The sequence below is a fragment of the Saccopteryx bilineata genome, chromosome 8 (assembly GCF_036850765.1).
Source record: "Saccopteryx bilineata isolate mSacBil1 chromosome 8, mSacBil1_pri_phased_curated, whole genome shotgun sequence".
NCBI lineage: Eukaryota > Metazoa > Chordata > Mammalia > Chiroptera > Emballonuridae > Saccopteryx > Saccopteryx bilineata.
In genome coordinates, this window is record NC_089497.1 from 27,851,354 (window position 1) to 27,873,364 (window position 22,011).

A 22,011-nucleotide genomic window follows, 5' to 3' on the forward strand; every position below is an offset into this window, starting at 1 on the left:
TGTCAATGACATGCAAATATGCCTTGAATTATTTGTGGATGTGTGTTTGCACCAATAAAACTTTATTTGAATTTCATACCATTTTTACATGTTATGAAATATTACTCTTAAGTATTTTCCCATCATTTAACAATGTAGAAAACGTTTTACGCTCACGGGCCAAACAGCAGGAGAGCCATAGTTTGCCAATTTCTGCTTTAAATAATGCCTACTCTGCATTAACTCACCATCATCTTGCTATTTTTTTTGTGTGTGTGTATTTTCTGAAGCTAGAAACGGGGAGAGACAGTCAGACAGACTCCCGCATGTGCCGGACCGGGATCCACCCGGCATGCCCACCAGGGGGCCACGCTCTGCCCACCAGGGGGCAATGCTCTGCCCCTCCAGGGCATCGCTCTGTTGTGACCAGAGCCACTCTAGCGCCTGGGGCAGAGGCCAAGGAGCCATCCCCAGCGCCCGGGCCATCTTTGCTCCAATGGAGGCTCGGCTGTGGGAAGGGAAGAGAGAGACAGAGAGGAAGGAGAGGGGGAGGGGTAGAGAAGCAAATGGGCACTTCTCCTGTGTGCCCTGGCCGGGAATCGAACCCGGGACTTCTGCACGCCAGGCCGATGCTCTACCACTGAGCCAACCGGCCAGGGCCCATCTTGCTATTTTGAGGGCCTATGTATTTCAATTCATTGCTTTATCTAAAGCCTATAAAATAAATTATACGTTACTGACAACTTAGACCCTCTTTTCAGCTCCCACTGAACTGCAAACTCTTATTTTGAGACCAGCGACATTACCAAGCCTAGAAATGACACAGAGTCAATCTGGTAAATATAAATAGATTGTTTTATCTGTCTGCGTACACTGAGCTTCAAGGGACAAACTCCAAGTGTTGTATTTCCAAATATAAAAACACAAAAGAATACACATTTAACAACTCTTTCTCTATATTATACAATGCCCTTTCCATGATTGCATATTAGTAAGTGTTAAATTAGTAATGTATTCTGTTTATATTAATTGTATTACTCAATATTATAGAAAAACTTATCTTCATTTCATTCTTTATTCTGTTTCATTTTAGATAGTAATCATGTATCTGATTAAGTAGTTAACAGAAAACTTAGAAGAACTGATTTTATTCTTTATCTTTACTTTTTACTAACAGTTATGAATTTGTGGTACTATTTAGTAGTAAGCACAATCGGTGTTCTGCCAAATGAAAAGAATGCTAGTTCAATTGTGACCATCAAGGAAGAAGAAAGTACTCCCTTCACTAAAAATAAAATATTTTACCTTATACAATATGAACACGAACATATTGGCCTTCAAAATTAAAAACAAAATTATAAATTATTCTTAGCAATGCTGTTGCTACACTCTAACATTTATTTTGAAACATTGGATTTTATTAATTGATTGATTGATTGATTGATTGATTGTAGCATAGGATTGTAATCTTTTTTATCTTTTTCGTGCCTCTTTTAATTAAGTAATGGCATTTTGTACTCATATTGACAGTACAAGGTAAAGTTGCTATTGGTTATCTACAACACTTATAAAATTATGAGTTCATTCAGTTATTAGAGCTTCTTCTATTGTTAACAAAAATATATTATCATCGGCTAGCATTTATCAGTTATAGGTACAAGGCACTTTTCTAAATACTTAGTTTGTATTCTTTTGTTCAAAGCTTATAGCAACCCACCCTTGATCAATTGTATCATTGTGGGTTTTTGTTTTGTTTTTGTTTGTTTGTTTGTTTGTTTGTTTGCTAGTTTCTGAAGTCCTGGAATCTGAATCTGTTACATTTAGCATTGAATCATCAGAGAAAGGTATAGGTAAAAATACTTCCTAATGGGAAGTCAGGTATATGTGCTTTTTCTAACTCACTGTGGAAGTCCTCTTTGAATGCCCTCATGCTTTGTGACATTTCATAGCTTCTCACGTCTTGTGCTCATCCAGTAAATCTTGAGAGTCAAATATATACAGCATATGATGCTAGTATCTGCTATATTGCTGTGCAAGTTTCACTATTTTCTTATTTAGTTTTTATCAGTCTGAATGCATCTTAATATTTTCATGTTCTGGCCACTCTTTCAATATGAACATGTACATGCTATTTTTCATTTTAATGTCATTTGTAGTATTCATCTCCATGCTTTCCAAAGACTCACTCTGTCTTTTTCTTACTAGAATCCCTTTTTTTAAATGTAAGGAAGTGAAATGATCTGCTTGCTTCAGGTAGAAATTTCTATAGACTAAACCAGTTATTTTGTGTGTGTGTGTGTGTGTTTTCCCACATAGCATATTACCTGTTTTTATTTCCGCCATCTTAAATTGTATTCATCTTCATAAATCACCTAGATATTTTACTCAAGAATGTATTTACTTAAAATAACTAATCTGTTCTCAAATTAAACAGTATTCCATTACAGAGTGGTAAGGGCTGCCCACCATTAACCAGACGTTCCCTGTTTTCTCCCTAGCCTCAGCTGAAACAGATTATGTATATCCCACTGACCAAGCACCACTCAGGCCAGAGGAGCCAAAGACTGAAGGTGGTAAAGGTTTTCATGCTTTGATTCATTTAATGCAACAAATTTTTAATTGCTATATATTATGTTTATGGAATAAGAAAGTTCAAGCTGTGGCACCTATAGAATTGAATAGATTTTAAGAGCTATGGGTCCCCAAATTATTGGATTTTTAAAAATAATAATTATCTCTTTAAATAAAGAAATAAATTTCAGCATGGCCCATGGTGGCTCAGTGAATAGAGTATTGACCTGAAATGCTGAGGTCACTGGTTCAAGGCCCTGGGCTTGCCCGGTCAAGGCACATACAACAAACAATCAATGAACAACTAAAGTGAAGCAACTATGAGTTGATACTTCTCACTCCCCACCCTCTCCTCTCTCTATAAAATCAATAAATAACATCTTTTATAAAAAAAGAAATTTATGTTTCTCTACAGTTAATGACAGTTAAAACAGAAATATTAGATGGAGGGTTCTTTTGTAGGATAGAATTTTTATTCTTGGTTCTCTTTTATTCTTGTCTAAATGCCTCATCCTATCTGAAAAAAAAAAATGATGCAAACCCTTAAGAGAATGAGTTGGGTTGATGTTAAATAAAAATACTTGACTGTAGCTTGACATCTTACAAATTTTAAAACTGTTCTCCTTTGTTTTGATACAGTGGTGGAATCTATTACAAATGAGTCTGAACCACCTGAGACTTCACTAGGTAATGACACATGTCAGCAGCATCTGTCCTTATTGTCATCATCATCTGAGAACCTCAGGTTCTCTCACATTGTAAATTCATGTTGCAACATCATTTTTTTGTCACAGCAGTTAATTTTCTTTCTAATCATAACCATTGTTCAAGGAGTCTCTTCTTCCATTCAGTTTTGTATCTGGACCTGGTCTCTTTCTCTACTTAAGTCAACAAAACTGTCCAATCTAAAGCACCCTTTTCCTAACCCTACATATTCTGCCAGCTTGATGTTGTGTTGAATATTTCATACAATATTTTTTGTATAATGATTCATTCATACCTTCTACTCTGGCAACCTACTTTCCACTAACACTCATTCTGTCACATTCATTTATATATTTGATGTTTTCTCCATTATTTAAGTGAAATTCAATGCTTCTTGAATTGGCTTATGCTTTAACACTTTTTTTAAAGTTTTTTTTATTTATGGTTATTATTGACTATATCTTTCTAGCACTGTTGAGGAGGTACTAGGGTGAAGTAAAGATTTAAAAAAAATAAGGACATTGCTTACTTTGACAGGCATTTTTTAAACTAAATGTATTATATAGAAGAAAGAATGTTATTTTGCTGCAAATTTTTCATTTTCTTTCTTTTTTAAAAAAAGATCTACTTGTTATCTTCATTTCTGTCATCTATACTCAAGGTGTGTGAAGCACCATGGTGACTGGGGTTATTCTTTTATAATTATCATAGAAGCATCAACTCTGTCTTCCCAAACTATAATCCTGCCCACCCCAAATGAGCCTCAGATTGAACCGGGTAAATACATTATTTTGTATTTCACGTAGAAGGTGAGTGCTCGCGGAGAATAAGAATGGAAAGACAAGATGGGCACTACTTGATATCAAAAGCCCTGCCTTAATCCCTTGGCTCACAGTCCTTGCTGCCTTACTTCTTCTGTCCATCATCTGTAGCCAGTCATGGGGAAGTGTGAATATTCTTTAGAATATGGCCAAAAAAAAAAACACCTCTCAGCTGCTGTGCAAGTCTTTAATATAGAAAAATAGTCATGTTTCTGGAGAAGATCATGTATATTCCATTGAAATATAAATATATATCCTAATTGAAATATTTTATCACCTTGACTAGTTTTACAAATTATATGGTCATGTCGAAGAAAGTATTTCAAAATATCTAATTTGTGTTTGAGATGAACAGAAACAGGCTCTCCTGTGCAATCCATATGAAAAGGTATAACTGGCCAGTCATCTTTTCATTAAGGTCCTTGACTTCTTTTCACTCCGTCTTGCATTGGTTTGGCCATTTCACTAAAGTGCAAATTAGAGAAACTGAAATTAAACTGGTTACTTTGGCAAGTCATAAAAGGTTTACTTGATTGTTGAGTAATGAAGAAGAGCAAGTCATCAACATGGATAACTAAATATTCTTCTCCTTACAAGGAAAAATCCTCTCAATAGCCATATGCTGTCTTGGAATAGGAGTTTATTACAAATAAGCCCAAACTTGTGTTTTGATTGCCATTGAACTCTTTTATTTGACTCTATTTCCAAAGGACGTGTCGATATTAATTTTACTTATTGTCCTCAGAAATACCTTATTAATATTGCCTGTTAAACTCTACAGTTTAATGATTAACAAAATTCTGCATTGACTGCATTAACTGAATCTGTGTTATCTCTAACTTTGCAAAATTTATTGGTTTTATTAGCTGTAATTATTAATATTTTTGAAATGTTTAATTGTGAATATTATTAGTAAATTTTATCTTTCTGAATCATTTTTGTGGCATTGCCCCATGATATGCCTTTACCTGCTGCACACCATCTTTATTATACCCCGGGGGGGGGGGACAAATCTCCTGACAGTAGGAAGCAAGGATGTTGGGGTCAGAAAGTCATAAAACTAAAAGAAATTCTAAAATCAGAAAATTTTAGAGTTGGAAGGACTCTTTAAACCTTCTGTAACTTTTGATGGAGATCTGGCCGCTGTCACCCAGTGATTAGCAAAGAGAGCTCTAAATGCCCAGGTTCCGGGCTTCTCAGGCAGTATAACCTCCAACATATCTTGGTGTTCATCTCTCGACAGGTAAGAAGATTCCACCCCAACCATTGCAGGCCTTACATATTTTTATTTAGTATCAAGAGGAAGTCTCTGCAGACTCTTTAGAAACTTTTAATATCTAATAGCTCTTATTTTCAGCAATCTTTTCCTAAGGTGCTTGAAACTCTGTGACCTTGAAAAACATTTTGTTTCTTTCTACCTCTCTCATCCCAAACACACTTTATTCCAACCACATGAGGTGTTTCCACAAACTGCAACCCTGTTCTGTTTTGATAATATCTTTTCTCCAGCAGGATACACTTTTAATTTTCTTGGTGAAGAAATAATTGGTTTTTATACTGAATGTCCTAGAACCCCTTTGGGAATTGCCAGCGAAGGAATACATTCTTCAGTAACCTATCCTTTTAATTTCTGTTCAATTTCTCTTTCTCAGTATGACAAATAAAAATTGTTTGGTTTAATAAGATTAATTTTTTTCCATCAACACATTCTATTCAATGCATTTATTTTCTAGGTAATTTTGGAATATGGCATGCTGACTTTTATTTTTATAGAAGTAATTGTATCTATTTATACTCAAAATATGTATTGTTCTGGAATAATCTGATAAAATGGTATGTACATGTATTAAGAATAAATATTTGTTATTATGAAATTAATTTTAACCTGTTTTAAAGGTATTTGAAGATCTTTTTGGAATTCCAACAGTTTCATTGTCTAGCTGAATATCTTGGATATCATTCAATGTTCCTTCTTGTTTTGTTATAATGAAAAATTATCCTCCTATACTTTGTAGCTCTCTGGAAGCATTCATTGCATTGATTGCTGTGTATTTACATCACCAGTCACTCAACAAACATCTCTGAGAGCCTTGAGGTTATTAAATGCTGTGATTTTTTAAGAGCTCTAGAGCTCCAAACCTTATGTCTTCTTTTGTTTTAGCTCCCAAGCAGACACTGCGCATTCCTCCCAAACCAAAAACATCGCCACGTCCAAGAGTCCCACAGACACAACCAGGTAAATACATATTTTTATTCTGACCTGAAAAGTTTTATGTTAGTGAAATTATTCTGTAGAATTACAGCAAGTTGGGTTTTTAATCCTTGGGAAACAAGTCTTCCTTTGAAACCTAATAAAACTTTCACACACACTTTTAGACTAAAATGTATATTATTATAGAATAGCTTATTCTTGAGAGCTTCCCTACTGTTACATGATTTTAAACGGGAGATGGAGAAGAATGAAATTTCTTTAAAAAGTAGCCTGTCAACTTTCTTCACTCTCCCAACTTGAAAATTTCTACTCTTTCCATTATTTTTGAATGTTCCTCCTTTTGCCAATTACCTAGGTGTTTTTTTGTTTTGTTTTGTTTTACCTTTCAGTAGATTTTATTTAACATTAATGTCAAGATGATAACATAATTCCTCTCTTATAACATAAAAATTACATAATATTGCTTTGGTTGTTTTGCTATAAAATTTTCATAAGGACCCCAAAAAGATACATTATAAACCATTTTTTATTCTGTTCAAGAAGTTCTCATTTGAATGATTAGCCCTAAATTCTTAACCAAGCTCTTGTCTAATTTCTCCAATCTCCATTTTAGACTACCATAAACTTGACATGCCTCAAATAAAGCTTATTGTTTTTCCGCCTTTCAATTTACATCTGTGGCAGGTTTTCAGTGTTTTATATCTGATTTTTACCTCTCTTCCTCTTCTAGTCTCTGCAATTCATCTGTCACTAATCATGGGACATTCTAGCATTAGTACCTACTCTAAGCATCTACCCAGAATATTATTAGTAATTCTAGTCGTTTGTCATTGAGCAACTGATCGCCTGTCTCTCTTCCCTCCTAATTTTAAATTGTATCACCCCTTGATGCTCAAGTGATTGTTTATCTAATTCATTTAATCAGTTAGTCATTCAACAAATATTTCTTGCATTCTTACTATGTGCCAGGCAATGCACTAGACACTAGGACTGTAAAATAGAATGGAACCCTTCCATTGCCAAGGAAATTACAGTCTAGGCCAGGGGTTGGCAAACTCATTAGTCAACAGAGCCAAATATCAACAGTACAACGATTGAAATTTCTTTTGAGGGCCAAAATTTTTTAACTTAAACAATATAGGTAGGTACATTGCTGATCAAGGAAGCACCCGCACTGTGGAAGAGCCACACTCAAAGGGCCAAAGAGCCTCATGTGGCTCACGAGCTGCAGGTTACCCGACCTGGGGTCTAGGCCCATCACCTAAATTTAAATGTATCATTTATACATGGTCTTCTTCCAAAAAGTATATGAGGTGCACCTAAAGGAAACCTCACTACTACTAATGGTCTGGTGAAAGAAAAACATTAGCAGGTAGGAGTGTTAACTTCCCACCACAAATCCTTTAATCATATTGGAGTGTCCCTACTGAAAGAGAGAAGCAATGTATTTGTCTATGGTCTTTAATGTCTTATTCTGAGGGAAATTTTAGCTGTTATTTTTTTCTTTAAAGGAAAATTCCTTAAAAGACATTTCTGTGTTCCACATCTAACTAATGTTTTTTAGATCTATTTTAATGTACTTAAAAATGTGTTATTTAATTACTAAAACTTTGCTATGAAAATAATACGAATATGATACTTAAGTATATGAGGGTACTAAGGCAAAAATCCCTTGATAGAATGAGAAATTTTAAATAATAATAATAAATACGTGTGAAATGTTAATATATAAGAACCATTGTGGAAAATAACTAATGATTAATGAATAGAATAAAAACAAAAAACCAAAGCAAGTATATTAAATTTGTGGATAAGAAACTAAAGTCTAACTTTAAAAAATAAATCAGCAGATAAAATCATGAGGATGCTCGCAACTTTTTATTTCAATATAAAGCATGAAACGAAAGGAGAAATGGAAATAAATAAGAAAGCATGAAAGCTTTAAGAATGTTGGAAAATAAGAGTAGGGGTGAAAAATAAGTGCTGGGAGTTAAGACATTGGGAATATAAATTTCTGGTTAGTAAAATTTTTAAAAGTGAAAGATATGAAGTAACAAGGAAAACATTCATAATTTTCTTTTTGAGCTGTACTCTCTGCATATAAAAATACAGAATAATAAATAAACAGCTTACTCTAAATTTCTATTATTGTACTATATTTAAACTTCAAATTTATTTGATTTAGACCACTAGCCAACCTTCTTCCACAAGATATACAGCTTCAGAGGGGATAGGTTCATATGCTCAATGTATTTTGCTCTAAATCTGAAACCATATAAGCAAGCAAGATTCCTGATTCGGTCCCAACTGAAGCAACTTTCAGTGTCTCCTGCAGAAGACAGCTGCAACCCCAATACTGCTGGCTTTCTCCATGCTACTTAATGCAAGGAAACAATTTAGAAAATTGATCGTGAAAAAACAAAATACATTAATGAATAGAATAGAAACAAAAAAACAAAGCAAGTATATTAAATTTGTGGATAAGAAACTAAAGTCTAATTATTCCTCTTAAACGTGGATAAAATTAGATTCTTTCTTACCCAAGAGAATATTATCTTACCTAATAGATCCAGCAATATTCTGGGGGGTTTTATAGTCTCTCAAGAATGTGTGCATACTACTAAATATTTCAAAGGTATAGTCAAATCCTAGTACTTCCCTCTAACCCTTAGCTGGCTCTTTATCAACTTCAAAAAGCTTTTCTGGTAAGAGAATGTTCTGTTCATATGTACAATACCAAATGCAAATTATTGTTGTTGAGCTGGAAGGGTATCATCTGACAATAGTGTATGCACCTTAAAGTGCGACACAGTGAGCTCCTCTACCACTTTTTTAGGATAGAATTCTGTAATTGGGCATGCTACCTCTCTTATTTATACTTAAACTGTGTTTATAATTAGGTGGCAAAATTTAAATTTCTATTTGCCATTGAAGGCAAAGGGGGATAAAAAAAAATTGGAACAAATCATCAAGAATGTATTGTCATTAAATAAAGGTTTTTAAATTTAGATGTCTGTGTTCATAGGTAACACTTAACAATTCCATTATTAATTTTATATCTAGAAATCTTACAATCATCCAAACTATAGGTGCTTCTAGTTTTTGTAGGAGCAAACAAAAAGAAAATTAGAATGTTCTCAGATCCTTCAATGTCAGCTCAGTAGAGACTATCTAGAAGTGGAAACAATTTTATAGCACTATAGTTTCCACATCATTTTGACGTATGACCTTAAATTCTCACAACCATCCTTTGAGTTAAGACAGGTTTATTATTTCCTTCTAAAACATGAGAAACAAATTAAAAATGTGACCTGCAGAGCTTCAATATAGAGGATCCGGGTGTTTGGACCTAGTGGTAATGTCTGAACCTCAGCTTCAGTTCAAGTCTTGTCTCTGGTACTGAACTATGTAACCTCAGGTCACCAACCCAGTGAAGCTGATAATTCCTTCCTCCCCCTGTTTGGATGAGAATCAAAGGGCATAAGCCTAATGAAAGCAATTTTTGAAACTATAAAATAAGCTATAAATGAATTAGATTTTTTTCCTGTTATCTTTTACATCAACACTATTACTCTAAAGGAACAGCTGCAGAAAGACTATTTTAGTTTGTGAACATGTTCATTTAAAGGGTTATTTGGAGCCTAGGACTTGCAGGGAGAATAGGATGCCAGCCCACCCACTCCATCCCAGGCCCTTTCTGCTTTGGCCTGATCTGACTTTAAGCTTCTTTTATCTGTGCTTCTTGGGCTTCTACTCTGACTCACCGAACTCATCTTCAAAGAAAGACACGGTGTGTGGTGGGTGGGGGATGGTGAAGGAGAAGTCAAGCAAACATCCAAAAAAGAAGAGCATTCTCACATTAATTTAATTGGTAGTCTCTTCTGAAATGACAGTTTAAAAAAATCCTCTATCTTACCTTTATTCTTAGTCAAATTTTGCATTCCTTACATTTCATTTTTCTAAAACTATCTGGACATCTAATTGATCTGTTTTTAGAGCTTAAAGTTTCTTTTTCTACATATCTCCCATTTTACTGCTTTTTTTTTTCTGTCCACTTTATCAAATCATATGTGTTAAGCATGACTGGGAGATGCTGAAACCAAATGGCTCACAGTCTGAGTTCTCTCTTTCAGCTCCTAAGGTGTTCCAGCATGTTACCTCAAAGCCAAAAATGTCACCAAGGCCAGAAGTGTCATATACTCCACCTGGTAAATGTTTTATTTCATATTTGAGCCAAATGCACTCCACTGTCCCACTCTGCTGCAATGAAACATGAGAGCTGATGGATGTGAGGATGTGATAGATTTCACTTATGTTCAGATACCATGTTGTATCATACATGGCATGATCATGTCAGAGGTTTTGTAAGAATTATGTAAGTGTTCACATAGTAAGCTATGGATATAATCAAAAAGCAAAAGCATATGCCAAGAATAGAATGTTTCTGGCCCTGGCCAATTGGTTCAGTGGTAAAGCATTGGCCCGGAGTGTGGAAGTTCCGAGTTTGATTCCCAGCCAGGGCACAGAGAAGTGCCCATCTGCTTCTCCACCCTTCCCCCTTTCCTTTCTCTCTCTTTTCCCCTCCCGCAGCCAAGGCTCCATAGGTGCAAAGTTGGCCCAGGCACTGAGGACGGCTCCATAGCCTCCGCCTCAGGTGCTAGAATGGCTCCAGCCACAACGGAGCAATGCCCCAAATGGGCAGAACATTGTCCCCTGGTGGGCATGCTGGGTGGATCCTGGTCGAGCCTATGTGGGAGTCTGTCTGACTGCCTCCCCACTTCTAACTTTGGGAAAAATAATAATAATAACAAACATATTAATGTTGGCTGTGAGGAGTATGAAGAGTAATACTATACAAGATACATAAAAACTATAAACAGGCCAGTTCTGGTCAGGTTTTGCTGCCAAATAAATTTAAAAGGACCGTTTGGGTTTTAGAGCAATTTGGGCTTCAGAACTATGGGTAAGGAATCATGAATACATAGTTGTAGAAGGTCAATGAAATGGAAACCAGACCACAGTGTATAAAGAAGATATAACTGAGAGACTAGGAAGTAGAGTCAGATAGAGGTTTTTGATAAAGGAATGAGAGCAAAAGAAGGATGGTGTGAAAAAGAAGCCGTGTCAAGGGAATGATTTTTTTTTTTTTAAAGATTTGGAACACTTGAGCTGTTTTATAGGTGGAGAGTAAGAAACCTATGGATAAATGGAAATATGGACTAATGGAGAAAAATATCAGATAATATAAACAATGGAAAATAAAAAGCCATAGAAAAGATGGGGTGGAGGGTGGACCAAGAGCTCAGGTTAAGCTTGATAAGTGTCCTCCCAAAGGGCAGGTGATATACTTCTTCTTAGGCTGGACCTAAGGGCACAAAATTAGGATAAAGCAGTAGAGTACTGGAGGTAAAAGGGGTGTGTAATCTACATGTATTACTTTGCTAAAGGATCAGTATCTTTGCAACCTGTTGCAGAATACACCTTATTGTAGACTTCAGATTTCACTGTCTTTATTAGGCAATAACACATCGATTCTCTCACCTGGCAGAACACCCATCCACATTCATTTTCATTTGTCCATATTAGACATTTCACTCATAATTATCTTGTATGGTGCTTTAGAGTGGTGCTCTTTATTCAAAAGAATAGTTTGCCTGACCAGGTGGTGGCGCAGTAGATAGGGCATTAGACTGGGATCGGAAGACCCAGGTTCGAGACCCCAAGGTTGCCAGCTTGAGCGCGGGCTCATCTGATTTGAGCAAAGCTCACCAGCTTGGACCCAAGGTCGCTGGCTTGAGCAAGGGGTTACTTGGTCTGCTGTAGCCCCACGGTCAAGGCACATATGAGAAAGCAATCAATGAACAACTAAGGTGTCACAACGAGAAACTGATGATTGATGATTCTCATCTCTCTCCATTCCTGTCTGTCCCTATCTATCCCTCTCTCTGATTCTCTCTCTGTCTCTGTAAAAATAAATAAATAAATAAATAAATAAATAAATAAATAAAAAGGATAGTTTATTTCATTGGTTGGTTTGTTACTATACACGGTAAGTTGGTTAATATAATTGAGTCTGAAATATAAAATGGTAAATATTCTTATAAGGAAATTAAAAGTGCCTTCTAAAAAAAATTGTCCTTATTTATATTTGTTTCCCCTATCATGAAAGATTTAGGTTTTAAGAACCAGGTTCTCATTTAATTTTTTATTGATTGATTGATTTTATAGAGAGGAAGGAGAGAGAAACAGAGAGAGAGAAATATTGATTTGTTGTTCCACTTATTTATGCATTCACTGGTTGGTTCTTATATATGCTGTGACCTGGGATCGAACTGACAACCCTGGCATATCCAGACAACACTCTTCACCAACTGAGCTACTCGGCCACTACCAAATCATCGTCTTAGTTCATTTAATACATGGAGACATGCAACACAGGGAAAAAGAAAAAAAAGAAAAAGAAAAACTTGTATTTCTTGAAGCTACAATTGACCAGCCAAGAGAATTATCCATAACCCTTTCCTGTGAATATTTTTAGAATTTTTCTTTTCACCGATTTTAGCTGCTTTAGAAAGCCTACTATGGCAAGTTATTATATCATCACTTCATGGTGAAAAAGTGCCAGTCGGCCCTGGCTGGGTGGTTCAGTGGATGGAGTGCCATCTCAGCCCTCCCAGGTCACAAGTTCAGCCCCCTGCCAGGGTGCATGCAAGACGCAACCAAAGAGTGCACAGCTCAGTTGAACAGCTAGGTGGAATGATGAGCTGGTTGAAGCCTCTCTCTCTATCTTCCTTCTCCTCCCTCCTTTCATTTCTCCTCCCCCAAAATAAATAGAAAAATTAAAAGAAAGAAAAAAAAAGTGACAACTGCAGCAGCAGGAATTCACATTACCCAAGCCTAAATTCCTCAGTCAGCCAGAGCAGGCGGCGAGTAATGTATTTACAGTACAGTGGATTTATTGGTTGTACATTTCTTCTGTTTCTCCTTTCCTAATCCCAGCTCCTCTCTGCCTAGCCTAGCGCTGTAACCAATTAGGTTATTTATAAACTACCGGCGCTTTGTATGGTCCTGAGCCAAATCAAAGTGCCTTCCCTTTCACCCTCCCGATAAACATTTAGTTTGATTTACAACTGGAAATTTCTCATATTTTACTATTTCAATTCCCCAAAATACTACAGAGCAAAGGTGAAACATTCATTGTTTTGATGGGTTTTCTCTAACTTTGTTGACCACTGATCTTTTTAGGTAGCTTTTTTTCTTTAAAAAAATCCAGATTTTCAAGTTCCCTTGGATGTTATTTTTTTTAGTTCATAAAAGTTCTAATTGAGTCAAGTTTCTTTTCAATAGACCAAATTCCACCACTGCAATTTCACTGGTACTTAGTGGCCACTAAGAACAGATATAATCCATACCTTAAACATGATTCCCAAAAGCAATATAAAAGGAATGTCCATTTTATGTAGGCTATTTTTAAACTAATGATATACAATGTGGTGTGTGAACACCTGGTATAAATTGTTTTTTCATCTTTCTTAAAGCACAGTTTAAAGCTTGAATTCTAATTCTTTTTCTCCAGCACCATATCATATGAAAGAAAATTATACTGCCTACCAAAGAGATTCTGGTATTTATGAAATCTTCAGAGTGGTAGGAAAACCTTTCAGCGAGAGAATAGGGCTAAAAAGGACCTCTGACTGGGGAAACTGAGTCAAAGAAGCATATTATCTTGCTCTTGGAAGAAGACTTTGCTATAGAAATCTGGTACCAGCAGTAGGCAAGTCACCCTGATATTTGCCCCAATGGGAAATAAGGTGTCAAATTCTATGCCGGTTGTTTTATTTTGCCAAAATAGAACTGGACACAGGCATTAAAAATATACTGGATAGCAGAGACTGAAAATGAATATGCTTATTGTTTAGCTGACATTTTTGTTCTTTGTTTTCATAGTCTCATATGAAATAGTGTCATATGTCAGGAGGCCCTGATACCTAATATACTGGAAGCCACATCGCTAAGAACAACAAAAATGGCAACATTTATCTAGTATTACTATGTAACAACACTCCATCAACTTTTCATGTGGTATCTTCTAATAAGTAGTTCATTTCCTTGGCTCTGTTTTCTCACCCTGATAACTATTAGTGTCTTCTTTCTTCCTTCCTTCCTTCCTTCCTTCCTTCCTTCCTTCCTTCCTTCCTTCCTTCCTTCCTTCCTTCCTTCCTTCTTCCTTCCTTCCTTCCTTCCTTCCTTCCTTCCTTCCTTCCTTCCTCCCCTTTTCTTTCTTCTTCCTCCTCCTCCTTCTTCTTTTTCTTTTGCAAATGAGAGGAGGGGAGATAGAGAGACAGACTCCCACATGCACCTGGACTGGATCCACCCAGCAACCCCATCTGGGGCCATGCTCACAACCAAGCTATTTTTAGCATCTGAGGTGGTGGCTCCATGAAGCTACCTCAGTACCTGGGGCTGATGCACTTGAACCAATCAAGCCATGGCTATGGGAGGAGAAGAGAGATAGCTAGAGAGAGAGAAGGGAGAAGATAAGCAGATGGTTGCTTCTCCTGTGTCCCCTGACTGGAACGGAACCCTAGAATGGAACCCAGGACATCCACACGCCAGGCCGACATTTTACTACTGAGCCAACTGGCCAGGGCCTCTTAGTGTCTTTTAGAATAAAACTTTGTTCTTTTCTTATTCAAGAATTTTGCCTTTCTTGCTGTTTCCATCCATTTGTAGGCTATTTGTACACTTTATCTAAGATCCTGTATTTTCTATTGCTATCAGTGAATTGTAGTGTGAATATCAAATGGCACCTAACCACTTCACTCAAACATTTTCTATTTTGAAGTCAATGTGAGAGAAACCTGCCTTCTTGGATTGAATTACTTTAGTATTTCCTCTTTGAAAAATTTTCCTCAAGGAGAGGCTTCAAAATGAAATTTTACTCCTACTAGAACCTTCCCTAGATGGTAGCATTCTTCCATTTTGAAAAGAATGGTATCTTTTTGGCTTTGTTCTTTAGCCACCGTGAAAGTACCTTTGCTTCGTTCTTGCTTTCCAGGTTTTATACCTGTGGACTGTTTCACTCCAGGTGTGACATTTAGAAGACACAGTGTTTCCTATCTTTGTTCTTTCAGTTCCAGGAGATGTGTTCCTTCCCCATAAACCAGACCACAAAGTCTCCCAGAGTGAACCCGGTAAATAAACTATTTTATTTTCCCAATTAGGAAGTATATTTTCAAAAGGATTCTTGAGTTAAAAAAAATTTTTTTAATGATCGTGATGTGGAAGAAGCTTGAAGAAAATTATGGATATAAAATGTCTGGGGTTTTTTGGTTTTGTTTTTTTTTTTTTTTGAGAAGGTTTAATCATACAATCTGTTTGGACTATTTTTTTCCCTTGTTAACGCTAGGGAATAAATGTGCAATTAGTTTATTTTTCCTGGATGTGCTTTCATTGAGTAGGAAATCATGCTAAAATTATTGGACCTAATTATTAACTGAGCCAACCATTTTTACTTTCTTTCAAAATGTTAATACAACTACATTCCAACTGCAGCTGTTCTTTTAAGTAAAACATGGAGGAGTCTACTCAAAACTTTCCTTAAAGTGACAGTGAATACAAACTGAGGCTTTAGCTAAACTAAGTTTCCTGGGTGGCATCTGATACATAGAATTTTTTCATATTTGTTATGGTTCTTAGAGAATGTTTAAGTGTTCAAATAGATGCATGTGGAAATACAGAAACCATTTTTACTTCACTAGGTAGTAATACTCATGAATGTGTTTCTTTGGTTTCCTTTTGACCTAGTTCTGCAGCCTGTTACCTTTACAATTGATCTGCCAGAGACAACAATAGGTAATGGTTTTCCCATATCGACCAATTCTAATTGTTCCTTTTTTTTTTTTTTTTTTTTTTTTGCACAATCAGGATTACAGGTCTTAAACGATAATACTGAAACATCATCTCTTCTCAAACTTTTTCATCATTTCATTCTCATTATTACTCTTTCCAAGATAGAAATGGTTTCACTGTTGTAAAAGCTTTGCTATGAAGACCAACTTAAGACAGCTCATTACCAAGTCCATCCTCACCTACCTCATTTTATCTCCATGTTCAAAATGATTCCGCCTTACTCACGCCCATCTAGTTAACATTCTCTGCTGGTTTAGTGGTTCTCAGCTGTAGTGCTAATGACATGCTAGCAAGTTGTGAAAGACACTGGCAAGTAATGATCATTCATGTTGGTCAAAATACTGAAATTTGCCAATAGTTCATTTGAAGAGGTAAAAGAGCAAACACAACTTGCTGATATGCTCACTTATTTTGTAATCCTACGTTTTGTCTGGTGGGAGAGCTACAGCTGACAGATGCAAGACCCTGTCTGGCCCATTCCCCCATCTTTCCAGGTATGGTCACGGAGGGTGTCAAGCGCGGAATGTCATTTATTATCTATCCTAATGGGGCAAAGAACAGTTGAGAACCGTTATTCCAATATTCTAGTCATTTCCCTCAAGGTTCTGTGTGCACTTCACTTCTCCATGACTCAATGTTTTGCCTTTTTAGTTTCAAATGAAGGAATCTCATGTAATATTCTGGTCTGGTGCTGGCCTTTGAATGTAGAGACTGAAAACCTTGGTGCTTATCTTTTGCAGCTCCTTTAAAGACCCGAGGAAACCCTTTCATTCCTATGATTTCACCAAGTCCTAGTCAAGAGGAACTACAAACTACTCTGGGTAAATTTTGTTTTGATATTTCAGTCCAGTAAGGACCTGCCTTTGAGGGGTTGCCCTCAAAGAAGCCATGTGCACGTTTGTTTTCATGGGTTGTTTCTAAGCCATAGAAGGGCTCTTTGTATCATTATACCAATCTCCATTTCACTTTATTCTTTTACATTAATGGTATATTTGTCTTAATATTCATGGTGGTTTTTAATATAAAAATGAGAATATTTTAGCCCTGGCCGGTTGGCTCAGCGGTAGAGCATTGGCCTGGTGTGCGGGGGACCCGGGTTCGATTCCCGGCCAGGGCACATAGGAGAAACGCCCATTTGCTTCTCCACCCCCCCTCCTTCCTCTCTGTCTCTCTCTTCCCCTCCCGCAGTCAAGGCTCCATTGGAGCAAAGATGGCCCGGGCGCTGGGGATGGCTCCTTGGCCTCTGCCCCAGGTGCTAGAGTGGCTCTGGTCGCAGCAGAGCGACGCCCGGGAGGGGCAGAGCATCGCCCCCTGGTGGGCAGAGCGTCGCCCCTGGTGGGCGTGCCGGGTGGATCCCTGTCAGGCGCATGCGGGAGTCTGTCTGACTGTCTCTCCCCTTTTCCAGCTTCAGAAAAATACAAAAAATAAAATAAAAATAAATATAAATGAGAATATTTTAAAGCATCTTGACAAGATTTCAAGTATTTTAAAAAGCAAAATGTTTCCAAAGTATATCAATGCTGTATTTTTTGTACTTTTTTTTCTGTATTTGTTACTGCACCTGGGAAGAACACTTGCATTTAACAGTTATTACTAGCTTACTAAGACAGTGCTAAGCAATGGGAGTTTCAAAATAAATCTGTTTTCAAGGAGTTCTTCTCCCAGAGAGCTTGTCATCCAATATGAATACAGGATTTAGTAACAGTGATGCTTTCTGAGTGCCACCCAGTATATTACATGTATTTTTCTTTCTAACTTAAGCCACATAACAACATCATGAGGTAGGTTCTATTATTTGCCCCATTTCCGAGATTAGAAAATTGAAGAAGAAAGAGATTTAAATTTTTGGCCAAATCCCACAGAGCCAGGTTGGAGCCCACACACTCAGTTACCAAAGCTCCTGGGATTCACCCCAGTGTTATACTTTACAATGCATGTGACAGAGAAAGGCAACTTGCCTAACAAGCAAGCTATCTGCATGCATCAGGGAAGCCTTCATTAGAGAAGTGACATTTACACTGGGTTTTCAGGTTGGAGTGACAGTTGAAGTTTAAGATGCAAAGGTCCTTTCAGGTTAATGAGAGCTGGGACTGAAGCACAGGGCAGAGACTGGCATCCAGAATAATCTGATGAGCATACAGGTCACCTGGAGAAATGGGGCTGGATGAGTCAGCACAGTTGTTTGGGATGAGCTGGCCATCCGTTTAAGTTCATCATGTGGGAAGTCCCAGTTTGTCTGACTCCTGGCTGAAAATGAACCAGGAAACACTAAGTGTTCTCAGCTCGTGATGTTTGGTTCCTCTGCCCCAGTTTATGCTACATCACAGATGGCTGTGTTTAGATTAATGACCTTATTTTCCTCCCTTCATCTCCTTTCAAATAAATCCATCCTTTGTGTGTCTGCTGAAATGAAGTACGGACCACATTTTTTTTTTAATTTTTATTTATTTATTCATTTTAGAGAAGAGAGACAGAGAGAGAGCTAGAGAGAGAAATGGGGGAGAAGCAGGAAGCATCAACTCCCATATGTGCCTTGACCAGGCAAGCCCAGGGTTTTGAACCGGCATTCCAGGTCGACGCTTTATCCACTGCGCTACCACAGGACCACATTTTTTTAAAAAGTTCTTTTTTGGAGAAAAAATTCAAAACTGAAAGAGCAAATATACCCCGACTACCAAATATTCATTTATTATTGTCTTGGCCCAGAGGGTCAGCATCACCCATGATGGTAAAATTAAAAGTACTTTCAAGATCCATTGCCATACATGCAAATTATCTAACTCCTATTCCCTGTTTGTTTTTTTTTTTATGTATCTTGGTTTATTGAAGCAAGAACCATCACCTACAATTTATTTCAAGTATTTCTCTTATGAGCTGAATCCAGATCATAATGCAGAGCAGGAAAAAAAAAATGACAATATATTATTTGCACAAAGTATTTCCTTGAAGACAGTATGAACCAAAGTGAACAACATAATTTTCTATGTCTTCATGATGTTGTAATGAATCCAATATAATGCACAGGGTGAAAGCATGATATTATCATTTTTGGGGGGAAGGGGTCAGGAGAAATGTATCTATCTATCAATAAACAGAAACTTTGCTTTTCACATAAGGAAAATAAAAATCACTTGTTCTTATATGATGTAAATATACATCTTTTCATCTGATCTATTTCTTTTCCAGCTCACCTAAATAACTTTGCGGAATTTATGGAAATAGGAAAAAAATATGAAGGCAGTTAGGAGGCACATCCAAGTATAACGATCTCTAATATCATGAAACAATGATTCTAAGCTAAAAGATTTTGGAAATCTTTTTAAAAACCATTAAAATATTTGGCTCAAGAAGATAGAAAATATAATAAATGAGAGTTATTAAAATGTACCATTAACTTTGAATTATTATGATCACTGAGCATCCTTATAAATGTGATTTACCCTCTTATTATCACTTGGGGCAGTAAAGAGCGGTTTTGTTTGACACGTTCGTAATAATAGTTATTTAAAGCAAGACATCTTACTGTGCTTTTCCTCAGCAGAAACAGACCAATCCACCCAAGGATTCTTCACAACTAAGATTCCACAAACAACTGAATTGACAAAGACAACTCAGGGTAATACTATTTCCCCATCTCTGGATAGTAACTTCACTTCCTTCACTTTTTAATTAGGAAATAAAATTTCTTTACAAAATGTCATTTCTCATCGGAATGAATGACTTGATTCTTTTTCACCTCATAGGTGCAGAACATCAGCCCAGAGTGAATATATATCCGTATGACTCTCGGTTGAATGTAGGAAAGCCAAGTTTTTCAGTTACAGCTTTGCTGCTGATAACTAACAATGGAAGCTCCTTTTTATTTCTTGATTGACCTTCATTTACCTCATTTTCTACCTCTAATTAAAGAACCTGTATTACCTTCCCTCCATCTCTTTCTCTCCATTTTCTCCATGTCTCATCTCTTCAACTTAATGAACTCATTGATATTGTGACCTGAGGAAGGAAATTAGTGAAGAAGAAAAAAAAAATCCGTTTTTAAAGATGAATTAATATTTATATTTCCCAGGAAGTTTTCTCTGGAATGTCCTTCTTTAATTTCCTCCTCTCCACATTTCAGGAAGTAAATTCTTCGACACAAACCTCTGTCTCATCTTTGTGCTCTCAGAGGATATTTTTATTAATCCCACCTGGGTGATAACTGTTGTGGATTTCCAGTATTTTCATGCTTTCTTTCTTTATTTTCCAAATTACCCTTTTTTGCCTATTTCTGCCTTTTTCATATGGAAGGAATCCCAAAAAGCAAAAGCAAACATTTTTTTAAGGAGTTGGAAGATAAATTGATTTTATTTATCATCAGTTGTAATTTGGGGGGGGGGGTTGTGAAAGAAATTTGAAATAATAAGAGGATATGATAACAATAAAAGAAATCTAATTTTACAGTTTATATTTTATAGTAAATAGAGCAGTACTTATTAAATAAATGTGATGAACACTATGACAGAACAGTTCTTGTAAAATTTCTAAATTTATCTACGTGTTTGGTTTAATTTTTATTATGTTTTAAATGTTTATTACTTTATTATCTGTTTATTAACTTTTTATTATAAATCCGGACAGAAGCCGAATACATGACAGCCCTCCCAAATTTTCATTCATAACAGATGTTTAATCATGTTGCATCCATACTCCACCCTCATTTTTGTATGTTTTTTTTTAATGTTTTTGCAAACCTCTTTAATGTCTGGTTTAATAGAAGATAGCTGGAATTTTATAATCAAACATTAATTTTTTGCAGCAAAATCTATATATACTTACAATAAACAGGACATATTAAAACTATTCATCTCGGGTTGTGTTGCCAAATAAGAAGTTTTCAGCTTTTCAGAGTTTTATAGATTGCAAAATTGAGGATAAATGATCAGGGCTGTTCTTTTATTTGTTTTTGCATTTTCTTACTTTAATGGAAATATCAGTATTATGTCACCATGACCAGTGTATGTGAAATTTTTATCAAATTCCTTCTAGAGTATGGTTTTGTTAAATAAAAGTTTCACAGTTGATTAGATGTATATCCAGGGTCTGATATCATTCTATGAATTGTCTTGACATATTTATATAATATACGATATTTTAATTATTTTATCTTCTGAGACTCTTTAGCTTAAGCCTCAACTGCACCACAATAGGATTCACTCTTTTCTAGACTTCCCAAGGACCTTGAGAGTGGGCTCACCACAGATTCATTTGCACGAGGTGACAAAGGACATCCTAGGAAAGAGCCCATCTTAGGGATAAAGGTAGCATCCACAACCTGGCCCAGCCCAATAGCCCTGCTTGGGAGTAGAGGGCCAACTTTAGTAAAGGCACGCTGTGTGTCACTAGGAGCGTCTTTGGCACAGTCCTCATGAACGTGTGCCTGAGCTCTGTAGAAGAGAAGGCCAATCAACTGTTGTGTTTTTGATGTGCTGTGTGACATGTTTTGCTTGTAACATTGAACATTAGGAGCATTAAAGACAGAACACAGCAATTAGATGTAGATGCTGTAGGGATGAAATTGTTCCTTGTGATCTTTGCACTCTACCCATGCACATACGGTGACCCTCCGAGTCCCTCAATGATAGAGCCCAAGTGCCCCGAAAAACCCACACCTCTTCCCTGTGGCCCCCTTGGTGTGGCCCCCGCTGAATACTGAGACAGTTCCCTGAGGCACGCTGCAGCCCGGAAAGACTCAGACTCTTCTGCTCAACCCAGCTCATCCCAACCCGTAGAAGAAAACTACTTTTAACAGGGGAGTGTGGAAAATATTTT

The 22,011-nt window shown here is 36.6% G+C and overlaps 1 protein-coding gene across 2 annotated transcripts in view; it reads left to right on the forward strand.

Moving 5' to 3' along the window:
- Window positions 1-22,011, forward strand: part of ABI3BP (ABI family member 3 binding protein) — a 254,121-nt gene that overhangs the window by 175,004 nt on the left and 57,106 nt on the right. Inside the window, exons 39-47 of one of the 2 annotated variants that reach the window (XM_066240657.1) lie at window positions 1,767-1,823; window positions 2,478-2,549; window positions 3,190-3,237; window positions 6,238-6,312; window positions 10,422-10,496; window positions 15,423-15,482; window positions 16,096-16,143; window positions 16,941-17,021; window positions 19,739-19,816. In XM_066240657.1, the coding sequence (XP_066096754.1) occupies window positions 1,767-1,823; window positions 2,478-2,549; window positions 3,190-3,237; window positions 6,238-6,312; window positions 10,422-10,496; window positions 15,423-15,482; window positions 16,096-16,143; window positions 16,941-17,021; window positions 19,739-19,816 (594 nt within the window). The remainder of the gene's footprint in view (window positions 1-1,766; window positions 1,824-2,477; window positions 2,550-3,189; window positions 3,238-6,237; window positions 6,313-10,421; window positions 10,497-15,422; window positions 15,483-16,095; window positions 16,144-16,940; window positions 17,022-19,738; window positions 19,817-22,011) is intronic. The other variant, XM_066240658.1, reaches the window with a different exon arrangement.